The 23,005-nt window shown below is 43.3% G+C and overlaps 1 protein-coding gene across 2 annotated transcripts in view; it reads left to right on the plus strand.

Moving 5' to 3' along the window:
• Positions 1-7,414: 7,414 nt before the first annotated feature.
• The window catches only part of LOC124128672, a 43,780-nt gene continuing 28,189 nt past the window's right edge, over positions 7,415-23,005 (plus strand). The window contains exons 1-12 of one of the 2 annotated variants that reach the window (XM_048391097.1): positions 7,415-7,578; positions 7,923-8,228; positions 11,420-11,517; positions 11,763-11,892; positions 12,816-12,886; positions 13,018-13,117; positions 13,265-14,350; positions 14,673-14,725; positions 15,009-15,060; positions 15,263-15,402; positions 15,668-15,725; positions 16,302-16,358. In XM_048391097.1, the coding sequence (XP_048247054.1) occupies positions 11,509-11,517; positions 11,763-11,892; positions 12,816-12,886; positions 13,018-13,117; positions 13,265-14,350; positions 14,673-14,725; positions 15,009-15,060; positions 15,263-15,402; positions 15,668-15,725; positions 16,302-16,358 (1,756 nt within the window). In that variant the 5' untranslated portion in view covers positions 7,415-7,578; positions 7,923-8,228; positions 11,420-11,508. The remainder of the gene's footprint in view (positions 7,579-7,922; positions 8,229-11,419; positions 11,518-11,762; positions 11,893-12,815; positions 12,887-13,017; positions 13,118-13,264; positions 14,351-14,672; positions 14,726-15,008; positions 15,061-15,262; positions 15,403-15,667; positions 15,726-16,301; positions 16,359-23,005) is intronic. The other variant, XM_048391098.1, reaches the window with a different exon arrangement.

Here is a 23,005-nt window from a genome sequence, read left to right on the forward strand (position 1 = left end):
GGACAGCACAGACTGGAGTGAATGAGAGGGGAAGCACAGGCTGGAGTGAATGAGAGGGACAGCACAGACTGGAGTGAATGAGAGGGGCAGCACAGACTGGAGTGAATAAGAGGGGCAGCACATACAGGAGTAAATGAGAGGGGCAGCACAGACTGGACTGAATGAGAGGGGCAGCTCAGACTGTAGTGAATGAGAGGGGGCAGCACAGACTGTAGTGAATGAGTGGGACAGCACAGACTGGAGTGAATGAGAGGGGCAGCACAGACTGTAGTGAATGAGAGGGGCAGCACAGACTGTAGTGATTGAGAGGGGCAGCACAGACTGTAGTGAATGAGTGGGACAGCACAGACTGGGGTGAATGAGAGGATCGGCAAAGACTGGAGTGAATGAGAGGATCAGACCAGACTGGAGTCAATGAGAGGGGCAGCACAGACTGTAGTGAATGAGAGGGGCAGCACAGACTGTAGTGAATGAGTGGGACAGCACAGACTGGAGTGAATGAGAGGGGAAGCACAGGCTGGAGTGAATGAGAGGGACAGCACAGGCTGGAGTGAATGAGAGGGGCAGCACATACAGGAGTAAATGAGAGGGACAGCACAGACTGTAGTGAATGAGAGGGGCAGCACAGACTGTAGTGATTGAGAGGGGCAGCACAGACTGTAGTGAATGAGTGGGACAGCACAGACTGGGGTGAATGAGAGGATCGGCAAAGACTGGAGTGAATGAGAGGATCAGACCAGACTGGAGTCAATGAGAGGGGCAGCACAGACTGTAGTGAATGAGAGGGGCAGCACAGACTGTAGTGAATGAGTGGGACAGCACAGACTGGAGTGAATGAGAGGGGAAGCACAGGCTGGAGTGAATGAGAGGGACAGCACAGGCTGGAGTGAATGAGAGGGGCAGCACATACAGGAGTAAACTAGAGGGGCAGCACAGACTGGAGTGAATGAGAGGGGCAGCACACACTGGAGATAATGAGAGGGGCAGCACAGACTGGAGTGAATGAGAGGGGCAGCACAGACTGGAGTGAATGAGAGGGGCAGCACAGGCTGGAGTGAATGAGAGGGGCAGCACAGGCTGGAGTGAATGACAGGGGCAGCACATACAGGCGTAAATGAGAGGGGCAGCACATACAGGAGTGAATGAGAGGGAAATCACAGACTGGAGTGAATGAGAGGGACAGCACAGACTGTAGTGAATAAGTGGGACAGCATAGCATGGAGTGAATGACAGGGGCAGCACAGACTGTAGTGAATGAGGGGGGGGGGGGGGGGGGGGGCAGCACAGACTGTAGTGAATGAGTGGGACAGCAAAGACTGTAGTGAATGAGAGGGGTACCACAGACTGTAGTGAGTGAGTGGGACACCACACATTGGGGTGAATGAGAGGATCGGTAAAGACTTGAGTGAATGAGAGGATCAGACCAGACTGGAGTCAATGAGATGGCAGTACAGAATGGAGTGAATGAGTGGGACGGCACAGACTGGAGTGAATGAGAGGGACAGCACAGACTGGGGTGAATGAGAGGATCAGCAAAGACTGGAGTGAATGAGAGGGGAATCACAGTCTGGAGTAAATGAGAGGGGAAGCACAGGCTAGGGTGAATGAGAGGGGCAGCACAGGCTGGAGAGAATGAGAGGGGCAGCACATACAGGAGTAAATGAGCTCGAGAGGGGCAGCACAGACTGGAGTGAATGAGAGGGGCAGCACAGACTGTAGTGAATGAGTGGGACAGCACAGACTGGAGTGAATGAGAAGGGCAGCACAGACTGTAGTTAATGAGAGGGGCAGCACAGACTGTAGTGAATGAGTGTGACAGCACAGACTGGGGTGAATGAGAGGATCGGCAAAGACTGGAGTGAATGAGAGGATCAGACCAGACTGGAGTCAATGAGATGGCAGTACAGAATGGAGTGAATGAGAGGGACGGCACAGACTGGAGTGAATGAGAGGGACAGCACAGACTGGAGTGAATGAGAGGGGCAGCACAGTCTGGAGTAAAGGAGAGGGACATCACAGACAGAAGTGAATGAGAGGGACAGCACAGACTGGAGTGAATGAGAGGGACGGCACAGACTGGAGTGAATGAGTGGGACAGCACAGACTGGAGTGAATTAGAGAGGCAGCACAGTCTGGATTCAAGGAGAGGGGCAGCACAGACTGGAGTGAATGAGAGGGGCAGCACGGACTGGAGTGAATGAGAGGGACATCACAGACAGAAGTGAATGAGAGGGACAGCACAGACTGGGGTGAATTAGAGAGGCAGCACAGTCTGGAGTAAAGGAGAGGGGCAGCACAGACTGGAGTGAATGAGAGGGGCAGCACGGACTGTAGTGAATGAGAGGGACATCACAGACAGAAGTGAATGAGAGGGACAGCACAGACTGGGGTGAATTAGAGAGGTAGCACAGTCTGGAGTAAAGGAGAGGGGCAGCACAGACTGGAGTGAATGAGAGGGGCAGCACGGACTGGAGTGAATGAGAGGGGCATCACAGACAGAAGTGAATGAGAGGGACAGCACAGACTGGGGTGAATTAGAGAGGCAGCACAGTATGGAGTAAAGGAGAGGGGCAGCACAGACTGGAGTGAATGAGAGGGGCAGCACGGACTGGAGTGAATGAATGGGACATCACAGGCAGAAGTGAATGAGAGGGACAGCACAGACTGGGGTGAATTAGAGAGGCAGCACAGTCTGGAGTAAAGGAGAGGGGCAGCACAGACTGGAGTGAATGAGAGGGGCAGCACGGACTGGAGTGAATGAGAGGGACATCACAGACAGAAGTGAATGAGAGGGACAGCACAGGCTTTAGTGAATGAGAGGGGCAGCACAGACTGCAGTGAATAAGTGGGACAGCACAGACTGGAGTAAAGGAGAGGGGCAGCACAGACTGGAGTGAATGAGAGGGGCAGCACGGACTGGAGTGAATGAGAGGGACATCACAGACAGAAGTGAATGAGAGGGACAGCACAGGCTGGAGTGAATGAGAGAGACATCACAGACAGAAGTGAATGAGAGGGACAGCACAGACTGGAGTGAATGAGAGGGACGGCACAGACTGGAGTGAATTAGAGAGGCAGCACAGTCTGGAGTGAATGAGAGAGACAGCACAGACTGGGGTGAATGAGTGGGACAGCGCAGAGTGGGGTGAATGAGAGGATCGGCAAAGACTGGAGTGAATGAGAGGACCAGACCAGACTGGAGTCAATGAGAGGGACAGTACAGAATGGAGTGAATGAGTGGGACGGCACAGACTGGAGTGAATTAGAGGGACAGCACAGACTGTAGTGAATGAGTGGGACAGCACAGACTGGAGTGAATGAGAGGGGCAGCACATACTGTAGTGAATGAGAGGGGCAGCACAGACTGTAGTGAATGAGTGGGGCAGCACAGACTGGAGTGAATGAGAGGGGCAGCACAGACTGTAGTGAATGAGATGGGCAGCACAGACTGTCGTGAATGAGTGTGACAGCACAGGCTGGGGTGAATGAGAGGATCGACAAAGACTGGAGTGAATGAGAGGATCAGACCAGACTGGAGTAAATGAGATGGCAGTACAGAATGGAGTGAATGAGAGGGGCGGCACAGACTGGAGTGAATGAGAGGGACAGCACAGACTGGAATGAATGAGAGGGGCAGCACGGACTGGAGTGAATGAGAGGGACATCACAGACAGAAGTGAATGAGAGGGACAGCACAGACTGGAGTGCATGAGAGGGACGGCACAGACTGGAGTGAATGAGAGGGGCAGCACAGGCTGGAGTGAATAAGAGGGACAGCACAGACTGGAGTGAATGAGAAGGACAGCACAGACAGGAGTGATTGAGAGGGAGAGCACAGGCTGGAGTGAATGGCAGTGAGTGAGTGAGTGAGTGAGTGACTGAGTGACTGAGTGACTGAGTGACTGAGTGAGTGAGTGAGTGAGTAAGTGAATTGGGTTTAACGCCACTTTTAACAGTATTCCGTTATATCGTGGCGTGCCACGAACTCACAATCATAGGTTTCTGGCTTGCCCAAGGGATGCAACTCTGCACAGCGAATCGCGGCGCCTGAGACGACTGGACCACCAATGCCCCCTTGAATAGAAAACATAATAGTACCCAAGTACACTTCAAATTGTTGCAAAGCTAACAATAGAGTAAGAGTTTATTTTCAATATTGGAATCATTGCTCTGATGTTTGTAAATATTTTGTGAATACTAACAAACAGGATATTCAGAGCCTGATGCATCTTCCTGCAGTAGGACAGCTCCGGCACCAACGTCACTAGCTTCTACAGCTAATTTGAAAGATTTTTGGGAAAGTTTGGTGCTTTGAGAAAATGGGAATTCGCGAGAATAGCTTTAACATTCTCAAAAGCAGCCTGACAATTACTGTCCTAAACACAAACTTCATCTTTTTGCCAAGCAAATTAGTAAGGGGGACTGCCACATGTGAGACATTTTGACTTTACGGTAGTAACCAGCCATATCCAAAAAGTTCTTTTTTGTTTTGTGGAACCTGGAATTTTGAAATAGGTTCCACCTTTGCTTGCACGGGTTGTACCTCACCTTGGCCTATGACATAACCTAAGAATTGTACATGTGCCTGTGCAAATTCACTTTTCAATAAATTAATAGGCAACTTGGATTCAAAGAGTCTCCTGAAGAAGGCACAGACCCTCTTCATGTGTAAGTCCCAGTCCATGATTGATAACATCGTCAACGTAGGCTTCGACACCTTCGGCTGTCATGTCATTGCTGAGATGCTGGGAGGTGGCTGGAGCGTTCTTGAGCTCAAATGGCAACATTTTATATTGGTAAGGTCCATCGTGAGTGATATTGTTTAACCGGCACAGCGTCACGTACATCCACATCATGGCACACTAAATCTTGAGCCTTTTGGGGGCGGTCAGGTAGCCTAGTGGTTAAAGCGTTCGCTCGTCACGCCGAAGACGCGGGTTCGAATCCCGACATGGGTACAATGTGTGAAGCCAATTTCTGGTGTCCCCCACTGTGATATTGCTGGAATATTGCTAAAAGCGGCGTAAAACCAAACTCACTCACTCACTTGAGCCTTTTGCTCAGATGACAAATTACTTTAATTAGCATCCAAGTTAATACTTCAGCTTAGGGCTATCAAAGTCAGCAATGTCATCAAACTTGATAAAGCCATAATTCTCATCAGGATCACAATTTGAAGCAATTTGCAAAGGAAAACCAGTGGCAACACACTAAGAGGGATCCTTGACATTATCAATCTCATTAAAATCAGACCTTAGTTCTCGCTACCGCTAAACAAAGATTTGAGGACATCCCATTAGGGGTCACGTCAGACCGACCTTGCGCGAACTTTGACTGACCAATGGAATGACCAATCAGAAACCAGCTTTGTCGTGCTTTACGGCACTAATTTCAAATTGGCGACTACGCTTCGAAACATATTTTGACAAATTCTCGATTACAAATTTGAAACCTAAACAGAAAAACATTCTGGAATGGCTAATAGATGGTCTATAATGTAAGAATTCAGTCGTTAAACACGTAACTATCGTTCAGATACCCCATGTTAAAGTTTTCGAGATTGCCTGATTAGAAATCACATACCGACAGTCACTTTCATAATCTGGTAAGCGATGCACTGATTGGTCGAATGAAAGGTCGTTCTGACCCCTAATGGAATGTCTTCAGATCTTTGTTTAGCGGTAGCGGGAACTAGGATCTGATTTTAATGAGATTGAGACTTTATCGCCAGGACTAAAATTTCTCTCTTGTCATAATGTACTTTCATTTTGTCCTGGGATTCCTTCAAGTTATTCCTACAAACTTCACAAGCTTCTGAAACCCCTAGCCCGAAATGATGAGACATACTCCAACAAACTCATTTCAGACCTGTCATTAAGCCAATGCTCTTTTAGGTGATTTAAGGTAGCACAAACTGTATGGCCGAAGACAACGTCAAGAGGACTCAAAACCTATGGGATCCTGAACTGACTCCCTCACACCAAACAACAACAAATGAATGCTTTTACCGAATCCTCATATATGCAGTGCAACACAGCTACAAACACTTTCCAACAATAAAATACACTGCCATATAACAATATTTTGAGGACGTCGATTTGTCGACATCAGATTCGGCGACACTATTAAGTATTTTCATGATCAGTGCACGTTACTCAAGTTTGAGCATGTTCCAAAGATCATTGGCTCTTATGTTACAAACATGAAACAATGAAACAGTTTATTCATCTGACTCGAGGTTATGTCGTAAATAAAATATTTCAGTTTTACGCAATTTCTTATATTTGAGCCTCCGAACTTTCATTTCAACCCTCGAAGATATTAAACATGCACATATAGATTAAGTGTATCATGTCGATGTTGACTTAATACACGTATATACAATCTCTGTTCTTGTAATTTGAATGGCTTGAAGGACATCATACTTGTGATCATAACTCGGACTGCTTCACTTGCTCAGCGATCAACTGGATTAAAAAAACTACACAAACAAGTCAATTGGTTGTAAGTTGGTATGTCTGCTATATTTTGTTTTCTCAGGTTACTACGCTCCGATCTGTATACCACCCGCGTGATGTGGTGTGTGGTTATTGCATTTTACCCAATCCTGTTACCTCAACATGTCTGGAGTGTTATGCACTAACAGTGAGTTATGGGAGGACAGTGAAACGAGTTATTTGGACGGTAGCATTCCCCTCTAAATCTTAAATGTCAAGGTAAGCGAATCTTTGGTACAGATAAATTTAACTTCACAGACATATACGGATTGGCAGCAATCTACTGAAAGGTGGATTTTCAGGAATAACAGTGTGTGTACACTAACGAGTTTCACTCTGTGCCGATAAGCCACACACTGTATGTTTTATCAGCGAGTTATATAATATTAAGACAAAGATAATTATATCATGCAGGACACAAGCTCTCGTGATTGTGGTCTCTTCTGCCACGAAACATGAAACACTTTTTCTCACTACCAACTTTTGGGGAATTGCATTTGAAAGATTCCCGTGGTCGTAGGTTCGAATCCCAGAATCGCTCCGATCATGATTCGTGGCTTGTCATCACATAGCCTTACTCGCGGGTTTGAATTTGCAGCATCTAAGATTTGCATCAATGCAGGCTTTCTTCCCATATTAAGCTGACACACCGTGATATAACTGAAATACAGTTCAAAACAGCAATACACCCAATCCACTCACTCTATTCTTTGAGACTATGGATAAGTCAATTGTATCAACTGTGTAGTTTCTGGATAGAAAATGCATGTCAGAAGCATCACTTGCTAAGGAAAATCTAGTCTATCAATATCATTGTGACACAGTAATGTACTTTGACCTACTACATTTCTTAGTTATCTTTCTCGCACAGGGTGGCTTTGTTTGTAACCACGTGACATGCGTTTAGATTTTGAACTGTGAGCCTGGCCCCCGCCCACTTAGAACAGGTAGCGGATACTTTATTCTGTATGACATTGATGTGTTGAAGACCTGAGCCACAAGTCCCTTTTGTCGTCTTCTGGGGTAGGACATTTGGCTCTGGCTGACAAGAAAAGTATAGCACATGAAGAGCTTTTTTAAGGTAGGGCTCGCTTGCGTAAATATATTGCATTAGTTTAACTGGTCATGTTATAGCCCGTGTTAACAAATGATCTCAGAGAATCCTCTCTGTGTATGGCTGTTGTATGAACTCTATGCTATTGTACAGAACGTCGTCCAATATATGACGTCATCAAGTTGCGAGCGCATGTTCGAATCTTCAGCAACGACTTCATGATAGAAAAATGTTTTATCGTGAAATGAACCACGCTTCACTGTTCATATTTCTTTGCAGTTTATCGCATAGCTATTTGCATATTGATTTAAACTCAATAATGTTCACCACGTGAAACAACCATCATACCTGGTCTTGTTTTCATTTTACAGATACCATCACGCACGCATTACATCGCAGGATGGATATTCCCCATATTGTTATCCTGCAGAAGAATCATGTATATCTAAAGGAGAACCTTTAGGTCGACCCTGTGCTGGATGCCTTGTACCAGGGCTGTGTCTTCACACAGGGAGACTATGACAGGTGTAGACTAGCTGCACCAGAGAGACAATGTGAACTGTTCCTTGAGATTTTGAAGAAAAAAGGGGTTGAAGGCTACAGGACACTGTGTGCTGTCCTTGATTCCACACAACAATTTATCAAGGAGAAACTTGATGAAACCTCAACTGAAGAAGGTATTTCAACCTATCACATGCCTCTTCATTCATATCGAATATAATATTACTAATCAAAATCTACAAGCATGTTGGTGTTTTAGTTCAGGTTGGTTCTAAGCACCATAGGCTGTGAAATTGCAACTCATCAGATGAAGTTAGAAGGATTTTTTTCACTTAATACACATGTAGTTTTCAATGTGCATCAGATATCAATAATGTACACTTATTAACAATGAATTATTCTAGATTGATCTGTGGTGAAATATGAATGTTTCCGCCCAGGTCTTGGCTTACTGAAGTCAGTGTAGCTACACTCCCATTCGTGTACACTAAGAAAGAAAAGACAAATCATATAATATGTTCCTGATCGATACATGGTGTAGGTCTTGGACACACTGACAAGTAAATGTTTTTAGGCGTTTTACCAAAGATAAATATACCAAAGTACATGTTATAGTTCTGAGGCTAATAATATTTCCTATCCTGGCACAACATATTCCAATGTCCTCCTTCACTTCGATCATATAACGCCTAATCTAAAACGTGCCTCCGTGTACATCCAGAGCCCTCATTACTATTGCTTATTCAGTAATGAGTTATTCATTACATCCCTTCTCATAAGACAAGTGATACAGATGTGCTATCTGTTGGCAATTATATCCTTTGACTTCGGGTTGATTATACAATCTACCTGAATGAAACGTCACAGATATCTTTCAAGAAAGTTATTACAATGACGTATGTGGAAAACTATCATTTTGGACCATGCATTTGTGCATTATTGTTTTTGTGATCGTGACAAAAAAAATATTTCCCGCGATTGATTGTCCAAACTGTCGAAAGTGGATGTCAATGTCACCAGAACTGTCTCCCACCAGCGTTTCTCCTCGTCTTGGATCGCCATCTGTCGCGCCTAATGGTGTCACTATAAGGGTCCTCGTCGCCGCATTCCTGGGATGCATCCTCCTGGCGACTGTCGCTAGTGATTGGAGCTCTACTGGGGATCAGTGCTTTGTCTGTGACTGGCGATACACTGGCCATTGTCCTGAGCTTTGTATCTATTCGATGATTTTCATCTATCATTGATTACAACGTCTTGCCATCATCTAGCAAATACATTACCCTGACATTGCTGATGCTTCCCATGTGGATGGTGCCTTCACATTTAATGGCTACGATGGGTGCATCAGTGTCTGGTATGTCATCGTCACAAGAACAGTCCCCAAATGCACCTCTCTTCATCCTGGGATTGCGGATGTACCTTTCTACCCTTGTACAAGTGTCTACATGGGAACCGGCCCTCAGAGAATTACTATGCAGTCCACACCTTTCTGTGGGTGATCCAACGTTAAGGTATGCAAACCATCCTTGAAATGAGCTCTACAACCGTTTCCGTTTTCATCTTACTAACACGCAGAACTATACGTTATTTTAACCACTCATCACAGTTTTCCTCCACATTGGGGATGGGCAATTCCATCGGCGGCTACTCCACTTGGTAGATATTGACTGCTACAACTTCCAGGGCCATCCTGGTTTGTGACAGCAGTGCCTTCAGTTACACTTTCTCCAAGTACAGTCTTGTGATAACGTCTTAGCCCTGGGGATGTGATCACACGAAAACTATCACGACTTCTATGTGCTTGGTGTCTCCGTCCTTGACACCTGATTATGTATTCACATATTCCAGATGTGCCAGTGAGCACTCCACAAACGTTAGATGCAAATTCAGAAAGTGGAGAAACTTTAAACGGGTGTGACAATAACATTCTCGCTTCAGGCCAATTGACTCATAAGTTTCGCTCCAACCATGACCAGCTGGGAATAGCGAGGACTATTAGTGACAGCCACTGTGGTAACACTCCAGTGACCTGTTTGGCAGAACATTTCTACACGTTGCTGACCGGCGTGCCACTAGAGGCCTTGTTTCACCACATCTCGGGCGTTACACATGTCGTCGCAGACGCGATGTCAAGGCGACACCAGTCCACGCCAACATAATGACAACTTCATCCGAATTTCTTTTAGTGGATTCGTTAACAGCTGAACACGCCCAACACTGATGTGGGCGCCACAAGATACGACCACCAGCTTCCACTGTTCGACTCTCCAATCTCAGATTCACTCTTCTGGGATCACGATCCACTGGCCATGTTCTGGAACACAATGTACACCTTCATATGATCGACACCACCACTACTACTTAGAGTACTGCTGAAGTTGACTAAAACTAGTGCCAACGTCTTTCCATTGTGCCTTATTGGCTCAGGAGACTATGGTTCCAGAATTAGGAAGATCACAGGAATCCTGGGAACCACCCTGGGAAGGCAACTCCGCAATGCATGCATGTAGCAGACCCATTGATCCCCAGACCGTTGGCTCTGCACGTGTGGAGCATCCACAACCATCAACCAATTCCTTGCAGTTCCTAGGTCCAGAAGAGTGACATGCTTGTATTTGGGAAGTCAATGCCTTGTCTATACTAAAATTTGACAATGACCAGATGCCTCATATGGACCTAATGTGGGATTTTGTGGTCAAACACCATTGTTTTCCAGATATCTTTGTGTCACATAGTGTCACAATAACTATTCAGAGTGATTGTTGGTCTCCGATTCTACGGGACTCACGTATTATAAGCCGTGCTGCGAGACACTGAAGCATCAATTTACATGTTAGAGTTAAGGATGTGGCAAGGGATATGGATTAGTGAGGATTACTCTCGCTGAGCATATTCTTATCCATACGTATTCCAGAGCTGGTCAGCAATAAGGCAAGCTGCTGTAGCGGATCCCAAGTGTTGCAAAATGTTGTGAAGGGATAGAACATATGCTACATGAATTTGGTTATTCACACTATTAGAATCCTTACATTGTCACAAAAAGTCTCTGTCCCAGGCCTAGATACCACGACACATGCTGACGAGAAGGCAGTTGAGTATCAAGGGCGGGTAACTCTGCTTGGTAACCAAAGGCAACGTGTGTCCAGGTGCAGAAGTGGCCTGCTTTGACTTCTATTTTATATGATCAAATGGAAATACATTGTGCCAGGATAAGTATTCTTATAACATGAATAGCAAACGTCAACAAGCTAGGAATTATTCCAAACAATATTAACTTTAAATTTTATTTCTTTTCGAAGATATGTGATAACTGTCTTATAAATCTTGTCACATCCTGTTTTCTACTGGCGCAATATTATATTTTCAGGTAATTCAGATCTTGTCTATGTCAACAAGGAAAAGGTGGAAGCTCACCACAAAAAACAACTTGCTGAAAAAGATGGGCAAATAGCTGACATGCACTCTGTACGTTGTGGAGAGACAGCACAAGCTCGTCTATTTATTATGTTGAGAGCTCCCTTGTTTTGATAAGAGATATATATTAGATGTATATGATTTTAACAATGGTAGTGATTATTAAAAGTACATTTACACCAACGTTGAAGTTTTCATAAAAAAGGAGTGTAACATGTAAAAAAAATGACATAAACTGCTACATGTATATGCAGTCGATATGAACTTCTTAAACGATCGTTCGCGTTTGTTTTAAGGCAATGGAAAGACTTGAGGATCAAGTTAAACAAAAAGACACAGACTATGCTGAACTGGAAGAACAACTTATAAAAGAAAGAGGGGATCTCACAACACAGATAGAAAAGAAGAATGAGGAAGTTGAAGCTGGTAATCTGACATTAATAATATATAGTTAAATATCGCTTCTATCCACAATTTTGATTTTGCTTATGTTGCCAGTAAAAAATATTATATTTGGTATAACACTTTCTTAGTGAAGTACAGATTCTCGTACTTGTTCAAGCTATGATTTTTGCGTTTGGTTTGTTGTTTAACGCCGCACTCAGCAATATTCCAGCTATATGACGGCGGTCTGTAAATAATCGAGTCTGGACCAGACAATCCAGTGATTGATATCATGAGCATCGATCCACACAATTGGGATCGATGACATGCATCAACCAAGTCAGCGAGCCTGACCACCCGATCCCGTTAGTCGCCTTTTACGACAACCATAGTCACATTTTATGGCAAGCATTGGTTGCTGAAGACCTATTCTACCCCGGAATCTTCACGGGTCCCGAAAGCTATGAACACACAATGTCATACCCCTCTGACAAGCGTAAATTGGCACGGCTCCCAAGGCTGAAATCAATGAACACACAATGACATTTAGAAAGTGGTCAAATGTAACAAATAGTATATATTTGGGATAACACATTCTTAGAAAAGTACAGATTCTCATACTTTTTTAGGTTGAGTCCCATCCGGGATTCGAACCCACACTGTCACTGCCGGATAGGACTCAACTTAAAAAAGTACGAGAATTGGTACTTAACTAAGAAAGAGTTATCCCAAATAAAACATTTGATCACTTGCTAAATGGCATTTTGTGTTCATATTTTGCCAGTGTTCACGGTGGTAATGGAAGATCCTGGTTTCCAATGGCCTGTCTATGATAAACAACTACATTGTATCATTTCTGGAAATATACTAATTCCATATTTTCAATGGACCATGCTATGCAATGTCCGGAATGTTGACACATAAAACTGTTATCTGAGGGTATCCATGCATTTTTCTCGTTTCAGTGAAAACAAATTTGTCAAATGCAAATGATGAGTTGCTGCAGATTCGGGCAAAATGTGAAACAGTGGAGAAGGTGAGATTGGTTCAACTTAAATGTTGAAGGTGTTATTTTGCACAGCTTCTAAACTAAATGGAAATAAATTAACACGTAATATCTTCATAACAAGATACATGTCTGTGATGCAGTGAAAACTGTCGTTTCAGAGACTACAAGAGGAAGAGGAGGCATATGATGCTGTATTGGGGGTTCCCAGGTCACAGTCCCCAGACGGGGTACATGTAAGAGAGGAAGTCCATCAAGCAGGTGCATTAAACAAAGTGACACTCCATCTTATATATGTAACTTATGAACAAAAATACAATAACACGGTAAGTAAGAGTCTGATTATGTTTGTCTGATGAATCAGTTCCTTTAAGCTTTAAACTGATCGTGTCATTTGTTTTTCCTCAGATTCGACTGAGCGAATGTGTCAGTTTTTAACGAAGTCCTGTTGTGATGGGAGTCAGCTTTGCCTCCTTCCATGCCTTCATTCTGCCTGCAAGCCATGCATTGATCACCAAGACACCCAAGCCAAGCAGAATTGCATACAGTGTCCCTCCTGTGGCCGTGAGTTCAACATGGAGCAGACAGCAGTGGACCATGTCGGACGCAATGAAGCTGCCTATACTGCCAACGTTGATGGAGAGAAGAAATGTAACTACATCGAAGGAGATCATGATGCAAAGGCTGTGATGTTCTGCCACGAATGTGATGACCTACTCTGTTCCGACTGTCATAAACTGCATGACACACTAAAACGGAATCGAACCCACAGAGGGAGTGAGATCAACCAGGAGGAGAATATCCCTATGAAGCAGTGGCTGAAAGAACCTAACTGCAGAGGCCATCCTGACAATAAGCTGCAGCTGTATGACCACACATGTAAGCAGGATATCTGCCTTGTTTGTGATCGAGGGGCCCACAAGGGTCACGAGAATGAAGACATTAATCCTGCCTATGTGAAAGCAAAGGGTCAGCTTGAGGAGCAGGTGCAGCAGCAACGACTTAAACTGAAAGATGTCAAAGACAGAATGGGAACTGTCACCACTCACCAAACCGAACTTGGAATTCAACAGGGAAAGCTGGAACAAGATGCCACTACAGTCTTCAAAAGTGTTGCTGTACGGTTCCTTCACCGGCAGAGACAACTCATGAAGGACATTCATGCGAGCCTTCAGGCCCCAAATGAAATGGTTAAAGAGAAGCTGGACACTTTACATGACGTCCATACTTCAATAGTATCAACGATAGACTACACCCAGAGAACACTTGAATCCACAAGACAGGAGGAGCTCATTGCTCTCACTGCAGAAGCACTACAGAAGAAATCTGATGAAAATCTGAAGAGGAAGCTTCCAGAAGATGACACACAAGACACGAGAGTCCTTCTTACCTTTCAAGGACAGAAAGCCCTTATGGAACTAATCGACACATTTGGTGGTCTTGCCTCAAGTCTCGACTTGGATAATATTCCAGATAAACAGCCTACTTTACAGGGTAAGAATGCTTCTTCAAAATCGGAGCACTGATCGTGGACTTTAGGAACAATATCCTATATCATAGCTAAGTGTTTTTGTATATTTTAAGTTATCTTATCTTGCATGCCTTAATACCATTATTAATCGATTTAAACGTATCTTGCTATTCCATGTACAGTGGCCCAGTTTTATATTTGACTTGTATTATATCTGAGGTGAGACGAGAAAATATTATTTGTCTGTCTCTCTGTCTAGCTGTTTGCCTGTCTGTATGTACGATGGGTAAGAGGAAAACTGTTACCAATAAGGTAATCAATCTGTGTTTGTAATTGTCTCTTCAGATCTCCATAAACAGAATAAACAGCTGGCATTAAAAGAAGAAGAAACCAGAGCGGTAAAGTATTGCATTCATAACAGAATTTTGTTTTATCAACATGTTTTCTGAGAAAGGGTTTCAATGGCTCATACATTGAGTACACACATGGCTCAAATTGTGAGTAAAACATATGTAATTAACACGGTTGGAATCAAGTTGCACATCGTTCCTAACACCCACATAGCTAAATGTTACATGCAGTCGATAAATACATAATGTATTTGGTATGATATGATACCCAGCTATTGTGTGAGCGAAAGGTTATGATCTGATCTCTATGGTCTCTGCGATGTTGTTTCAGGTACATGGAGGGCGGTGGCATCGGCTTGGGGAGATGATCCGTCGCATCACAGGTACAATATAACACCTTGACGTAGGTCAGGAAAAGCAGATTAAATACCAAATGAACTACATTAACCTTCAAACTTTAATATAGAATGTCAATGTATTCAGTGTATCAGTTTAAGACTCACTTTCTGTTTTTATATAAAACAGTAAATAATAAGACTTTAGTTAGATTAATTATTGAAATCCAATACATTTATCTACCAACAGGTTCTGCTACAAGTGGAGATGTATCACAGGGACTCCAACCTGAACAGCTGACACCACAGGATCTCCGACATGAACAGCTGAGACCACAGGAACGCCGACCTCAACAGCTGACACCACAGGAAGTTTACGAAATCACATGTGTACGTTTAATGACAAACAACCCCCACCCCCTCAAAATGTAAACTGCGAAGTATAGAAGAAAAGGAAATCATTCAAATTTGTCTAGCCAAGAAACGTATTTAGATTTAAACATAGAACTTACATAAGTGAATGAGTGATTATGGTTTTACACCGCTTTAAGCAATATTCCAGTAATATCACGGCGGGGAACACCAGAAATGGGCTTCACACATTGTACCCAAGAACTTAAATAATGTGTCAAGCTTAATGATAATATGTTTTCAGTTCATACTCGGAGCATCCTTCCTTTCTGAGTCGCCTTCACGTGGTTTATTATTGAGAGGTATGTACAACACGATATCGGATTTAGTTATTTAGTCGAAACTATATCTCGAATGCCAGAGTTACTGTCAAGTTGTAAGAAGTCACCAGTTTACTAGATTTCCAGGTAAAGGATGCATGACCCATAGCAGTTATGTATAGCAAACAGTTCCACCTGTTTAGTGAGCGATACTGTACGCCACATACGACAACTGGTTACATCAAACGTCCTTGCTATTTTCAAATGATAACTTGTAATGATGCGGCGAGGCCTCGGAAATGCATGACCTCTTTCGTTTGGATAATATTCATTTTACATGTTGCACTTTAAAATCGTTGCTTCTGGCATGTCAGAAAATACATAGTTATTAGGAAGGTTTATATAGATCAGTTAATGTAGTTCACTGCACAATAAAAGGCAAAATGAGGTAACTAGCTTCACTTGTGTGCTTCCTAACTTATGTTGGGGCATATGCTGCCCATGTCGACATTTGCTTGTGTACATTTGCACCCCTTTATCGTGCCATGATCCTCTGAATTCGACCAGATCATGGTTTTGGCTTTTGATCTTTGGTTTTACAATGCTTATATTTTGCAGGGTACTCAGGTGCAATTCACATCATCAACAAGAACAGAAGTGTCATATTCATCACATGTATGTATTTGTTTATCGTACTTAATGTTTATTAGGCAATTGGGTTAAGCAATAGTTTCTAGCATACAAAACCACTTAAAAAGTCAGTTGCTTACGATGTATTACCTGTATTACCATCGTGTGTCACTGGCGTTGATCGTAGTACATGTTAGCAATCACCGGTGTGCTTGATGCAACTTTATAATGGAACATGTAAATGTAAATGAAAAGATTAATACCAAAGGGATTAAGACAAGTCACGCGTTTGACCCTCGTACATCCAGCAGTTGTAGTGAGGGATAAGGGATTAATCATGGCTGAGAACACATGGAATGGGCTTCACACATTCGACCCTTGTTTGGAGTCGAACCCGACGTGAACAAGGTAACCCTTTAAACACTAGGCTCCTCAACTACCACTCCAGCAGTTGAACGTTCCAGTTTCGCAGTCGTATGGGTGTTCTCACACATTTATGTTTTCTGTGAAAGCGTCTTCCAGAACGGTAGAAAGCTGTAGTGTAAAACAGCAGAAGGTGAGCTGGGTGAAACACAAGAAAACATCCACAGGTAGCACAAATCAATGGTGTATGATGAAAAGACAATGTGCTCGAAACTCACAAATATTGTTTATATCGGCTGAGCGAAAACTGCAATCAGGTTTCCCCACATTCTGTGTCAAGTGTCCACGCAGGTTCACTGTGTGTGGCCATGGCTGGTATCCCCAGCTGTGTTATTGCTGAAATAATTATAAGTGGTATAAAGCCATATTCACTTACTCGCTTAAAGAAATAGGCTCCAAGCATACAAATTCAAATCGTTATGAGAATATTCAGTCTCGATTATCTACAGAAACATATTATGTTTGGCAGTAAAGGCAAAATAGTGATGAAAAAGTATGTGACCGAACCACTGAAAATTAGTTGATGACACCAGGTTTCCGCGAAAATGGACGTCCTGCTCTACCAGTGGCACCCGGCAATTTTTACAAGAATTACATGTTTTCGTGTTTTTCCTAACATCGCACCCAACAATACTCCTCCCATACGAATGCGGCCTGTAAACAATCGAGTCCTGACTTGACAATCCAGTGATCAGTAACATGAACAATGACCCACGCTGGCGGGGTACGACGCTACGCTGTCAACCAAGGCACCAAGCATGACCAACCTGTCTATTCAGGTGAATGTCAGTGTGTGGGGATGTGTGAACACTCCCTATATAGGACATAGTAGGAAACAGCGCCGCCTATATTTTGACATTTAGCGTGTCATACTTGGTAAATTCCTCTGAACGTCTGTCATAGGATATCTGGATTGTCTTGACCAGACCTGTGAGGGTTAGTCCTTGATAAAAAAGATTAGATGTAAACGCAATGTGTCTTGCCACAAAATGTGAATAATCTGACATCCTCACTTCAGTCCCCAAACAACCGGGAAATGTAGACGTCATAACGTGGAGCTGATCTATCATGACCTCGACATTATCGGGGAAATTTGGGATGTCAAAACAAAGACTAAACAATCATATAATTGACAAGGCATTACTTCCCATTTGCGTAGCAATTTTCAGTTAGCCAACCAGCCAACTTGAACTTTGCACTTCTTTGATTTTTTATTGATTTTTATTGTTTTGAGGTGCTATCACATATGTGTGTCAACACAATAAGCAATGTCCTAGCCAATTTGCGTTTACTCCTTTTGTGTGTTTGCTTTAATTATGTTTATTATTTTTCAGTCTACCACCACATATGTAACACTTGTAAAAGTTCAGCTTTTTTATAGAAGCACCTCATATAGCGGTGAGGTAGGCCAGTTTGATCGTCACGTCAAAGATGAGGGTTCGATTCCCCACATGTATACAATGAGTATGTGAATTCCATTTCTGGAGTCCCTCACCGTGATATTGCTGGAATATTGCTAAAAGTGGCTTATTTACAATATTCACTCATGTGAATCACATTAACTATGTACATATATTCGCTCGTCACGCTGAAGACCCGGGTTCGATTCCCGACATGGGTACAATGTGTGAAATCCGTGTCTGGTGTCCCCCGCCGTGATATTGTTGGAATATTGCTAAAAGCAGTGTAAAACCATACTTACTAACTCACTCACTCACTCAATGTACAAAAACAAATATACATGTAACTTTGATGTTGATTTCTTGGGTGGTTAAAGGTTGTTAATGTGAAACATGTGTAAGTGCCTTTTTCTCTAATAACATAGTATTTGTTTATTTCTTAATAACACCTGTGTTTTTGGCCGAAATAAAAATGACATTTCATAAATAAAAGGTACAGAATCATGTCCATGTTTACTGAGGAATTTTGACAAGAATAGTCATTTTGAAGTAAGACGAGTTCTATGGGTGAACAACTTCTTTATTACAATTAGTGCGACGTTTCGGTGTAGATCCTAACACATCCTATCAAGCAAGTGATGAATAGTGCTAAACAACATAGGTATATATACTTATTAACATCAAAGTTTATACAGTATATAATTGATGGACACAGAGAGTTGATTAAGATAATTGGAAGCCAGTGGATAGGGAATAGGGAGTAGCCCGTATTTAAATTTTAAGCTGTTCCATATTTGTGAATCTCTGGGCCGGGTTTGATGACTTCATCAGCAGGATAAGGTAGGTTTCAGATGAATGTAAGTCACCATTATCACATACCAGATGGAAGTAGTGTGAATTAGTCCGGGATTGTCCGTCAACAATGGGTACGTTATGCAATGTCATAGTAATAATATAACTGTTTATACAAATCATTCATAAATATTTATCCCTTGCAATACACTTGACGTGAAAAACTCCTCGCCCAGCGAGTGCGCTGAAACTGTGTTCAGTGACTGAAGCGGACGTAGAAGTTACCACTATGTCTGTTGAACACCCAAATGTAAAGATATCACGAAACAGCACTTTTGCCTGTCGCAGTCTTTACTATTATGTATAATGAGAGTTTAGAATCCCTACAATGATAGTTTAATCGTGAAATAACTTTGAAACATTTACATAATTAGGCAGTGGGAGTCTATTAGACACAGCAGGGTAGGTCAAATGCAACTTTGTAAAAACGTATCTAAAATAGCGTGTATTTGTTTATCAATGCGTGCAAAAATATGTATAACAAACAATTTGAGCACCCATCCAAATTATATCACAGCATTTTTATTTAAATTAGAGTACAGTTATCTTTAAACTCGTAGGCAGATGAAAATGGCAGCCGATCGATTATAGCGCTGTTTTTGGAATCATTGTGACAAAAAGCATAAACAAAATGATTCATTGTAGTAAGTGCAATTGCTAAACTAAAAAATAAAATCTATATTTCCAGGTCCTGAACTCCAACTGGACGCTGCTCGAGCCAACACAGACCGGTGCCATGTAACTACAGACGGTGAGCTGGTCAACTCGCCGCGCGCCACGCGACACACGGACAGGGGCAGGCTACAGGAATATAGGGGCACGTGTACCTCCACCCCCATCCCACTTGATCCATCCCCCTCTAGTGTCACCCCTTCCCCCAACACAGCCAGATACTGGGAAACCAACTCCAGGGTGGGTTTGGGGAGTGCATTGTATGCGTTGCGTGGATTCCCTACCCTGGAGATGGGTGTAGTGGAGGAGAGCCAGGTGGACAGTGGGAGGTATGTTTATCACCAGCGCCGCTCCTGGTGTGTCATTGTAAGGAGCTGCAGAACACACTGGGGGAGTATCTGTACCAGGGTGTGGCAGGAAGGGGAGGAGGGGAAGTGTTACAGTAACACAATGTCTGACACACACGGCACACAGGCCACCCTCCACTATGGAGTTGTGCTGGATGTTGGGAGGGGTAGAGTCGCCTTTATCGATCTGGACAGGGAGGTTGTTCTAGCAAAGGCTGATGTAGAGTTTCGTGAGGCTCTTCTCCCTGTGTTTGGTGTTGGGCGGCCAGATCTCGTCACAGTCACCATGAAGTTGATTAGCGGGGAGGAGATCGTCATGACTGACACAAAAAGATCACTGATTAATGAAGCCCTGGCCTAAGGAATGAACTGAACATGGCACTGTGTAAACTTGTGAATGTGACATATCTACTCAAACTGTCAAATACAATACAATAGTGAAAGGGAGGTCCTAGAAGTAACCTGTTCATGTGTTGTTTGTTGTGTACGAACATGTAACAAGGTTAGCTAAATGTCTTGGTTTGCTCCATAACTGGTTTCTGTTGTGTATTAGAAACATTTTACATCCATACATGAGTATTGTTATGATTATTAATATATAATAACCGATCAGTTTATGGGGGGCACGGGTGGCCCAGTCGTCTTCGGCGCCGAGATTCGCTTTGCAGAGTTGCGTCCTTTGGGTACGCCAGAAACCGATGATTGTGGCTTCGAATCTCGGTTCGCCCCGATTATGTTTCTAGGTTTGTCAGCACCATACCCGTGCTCGTGGGTTTCACCGAAGTGGTAAACGTCTGAGACATGCATCACTTCGGGCTTTCCTCCCACATTAAGCTGACACGCCGCGATATAAGTGGAATACTGTTAAAAGCGGCGTTAAACCCATCTCACTCACTCACTCACTGATCAGTTTATGAACATTTCACACATTTCTGGGAAATGCCACATGAATAGTGTTGATTTGAAATTGACAGATGTATCTAAATATATTTGGCCTCAAGGTAGAGCGTCCGCCCAGAGAGCGGAAGGCCCGGGTTCGATCCCCGGCCGCGTCATACCAAAAGACGTTAAAAGATGGTTCTTGTTGTAACCCTGTCTGGCGCTCGGCATTAAGGGGCTAAAACAAGGACTGGTCGGCTCGAAGTCAGTATACTGTGTCTGAGTGGGGTATTCATGTTAAACTGCGGCATGGTATCTCAGTGTGCTAGCACTATACATCGGCATCAGTCCGGACTAGTACAAGCAGCCACACACATACACGTGCTATATAAGCGTAATAATCTTGGACGCGACGTTTAACCCAATTTCACCTCACCTCACCTCTAAATATATTCATTCGCTCGTCACGCCGAAGACCCGGGTTCGATTCCCGACATGGGTACATTGTGTGAAGCCCATTTCTTGTGTCCCCCGCCGTGATATTGCTGGAAATTGCTAAAAGCGGCGTAAAACCATACTCACTCACTCACTCTTAATATATTCCACTTTTGATGTAAGTGATGAAAATGATTGAAGCGGGCATATAATATATCAGTTTACATGGCGGCCCTTATGTACAGCTGTGTAGTTAAGTTCACTGAATTGTCTGTTTCTTTATGACAATGTGTCCTGCCGTGAGTGAGGAGAGTTTTGAATCCCCATACAAGTGTTTTTTATAGTATTTTCATTTGATCTGCACGAATAGTTTCAAACGTACATTCCTACAGTGCCCATACCATCCCAACACGGCTCTACTTTCGGTAACAGAATTGGTTTTAACAACTTGGCTCTCGATACACATTGATATGAGTTCTTAAAAATGTAGGGTTCTAAGAATTGCTGTAGTGCAGCACTTGGTCTACATCCAACAATAAAGTTTGCAGAAATACACAATATAAATGTCACTCTTAGGATACGGCGCCATTTTAAACTTAGGCCATGCTTGCTGCTGCCTCTGCCTTTTCTGCCTGTGTCACTTTGAAATAATTTGATATGCAGTAACTACATTCTAAACCCGTTGTCTCGAACTTCAATGTGTCCATACTCAGGCAGATACACTATGTCGACAATGCCACCATCCCTCATGTATTTAGCACACGGTGGTGCCAAGTCGACTGGTCGAGTGTTATGTATGTTGATAAATGTACATATTTATTTAATCTTATTATTTTATCATGTCATGATATTCCAGTGATGTAAATAAAATGTATATAGATGCGTAAATGTATTTATTACCTACGAGGGCAAACATATCGAGGTTCATAAAAAATCAAATGTGCCCTAGGGCATGTAGTGAGTGAATGAGTGAGATGGGTTTAACACCGCTTTTAACAGTATACCAGTTATATCGCAGCGTGTCAGCTTAATGTGGGAAGAAAGCCCGAAGTGATGCATGTCTCAGACGTTTACCACTTCGGTGAAACCCACGAGCACGGGTATGGTGCTGACAAACCTAGAAACATAACCAGGAACGGTTTAAGAAACATGTAGGAATTACAAGATTCATGTACGGATCATGCACGAATTGTAAGAATCACCTACGACTAAGTTACAAACATGCCGAATGTTGTTCTTACTTAATTCTCTCATGATTCGTAGTTGACTCGGGACATTCGTGGCTGTTTGGGGATGTTTTCGGGTTGAAGACAAGAGTATGGTTTTACGCCGCTTTTAGCAATATTCCAGCAATATCACGGCGGGGGACACCAGAAATGGGCTTCACACATTGTACCCATGTTGGGAATCGAACCCGGGTCTTCAGCGTGACGAGCCAACGCTTTAACCACTGGGCTACCCGACCGTCCCTGGAAGACAAGAAACTTTGGGAGCCACGAATCGCTAGAAATAGCCAAGAATGCAAAAGATTCGATTACGAAGTTGTTACGGAACATAAGAATTGATTAAGAATGGATTACGATACAGCTACGAAATTGCATTTCGGGGACTCTTCCACGAAAGTGTTTGACAAGCAAAAACTTTCTCGGCGATTCGACGAACTCCCGCGAACTGTACGAATGTT

Source organism: Haliotis rufescens, unplaced genomic scaffold (assembly GCF_023055435.1).
Source record: "Haliotis rufescens isolate VD_foot unplaced genomic scaffold, xgHalRufe1.0.p SCAF_9, whole genome shotgun sequence".
Classification (NCBI taxonomy): domain Eukaryota; kingdom Metazoa; phylum Mollusca; class Gastropoda; order Lepetellida; family Haliotidae; genus Haliotis; species Haliotis rufescens.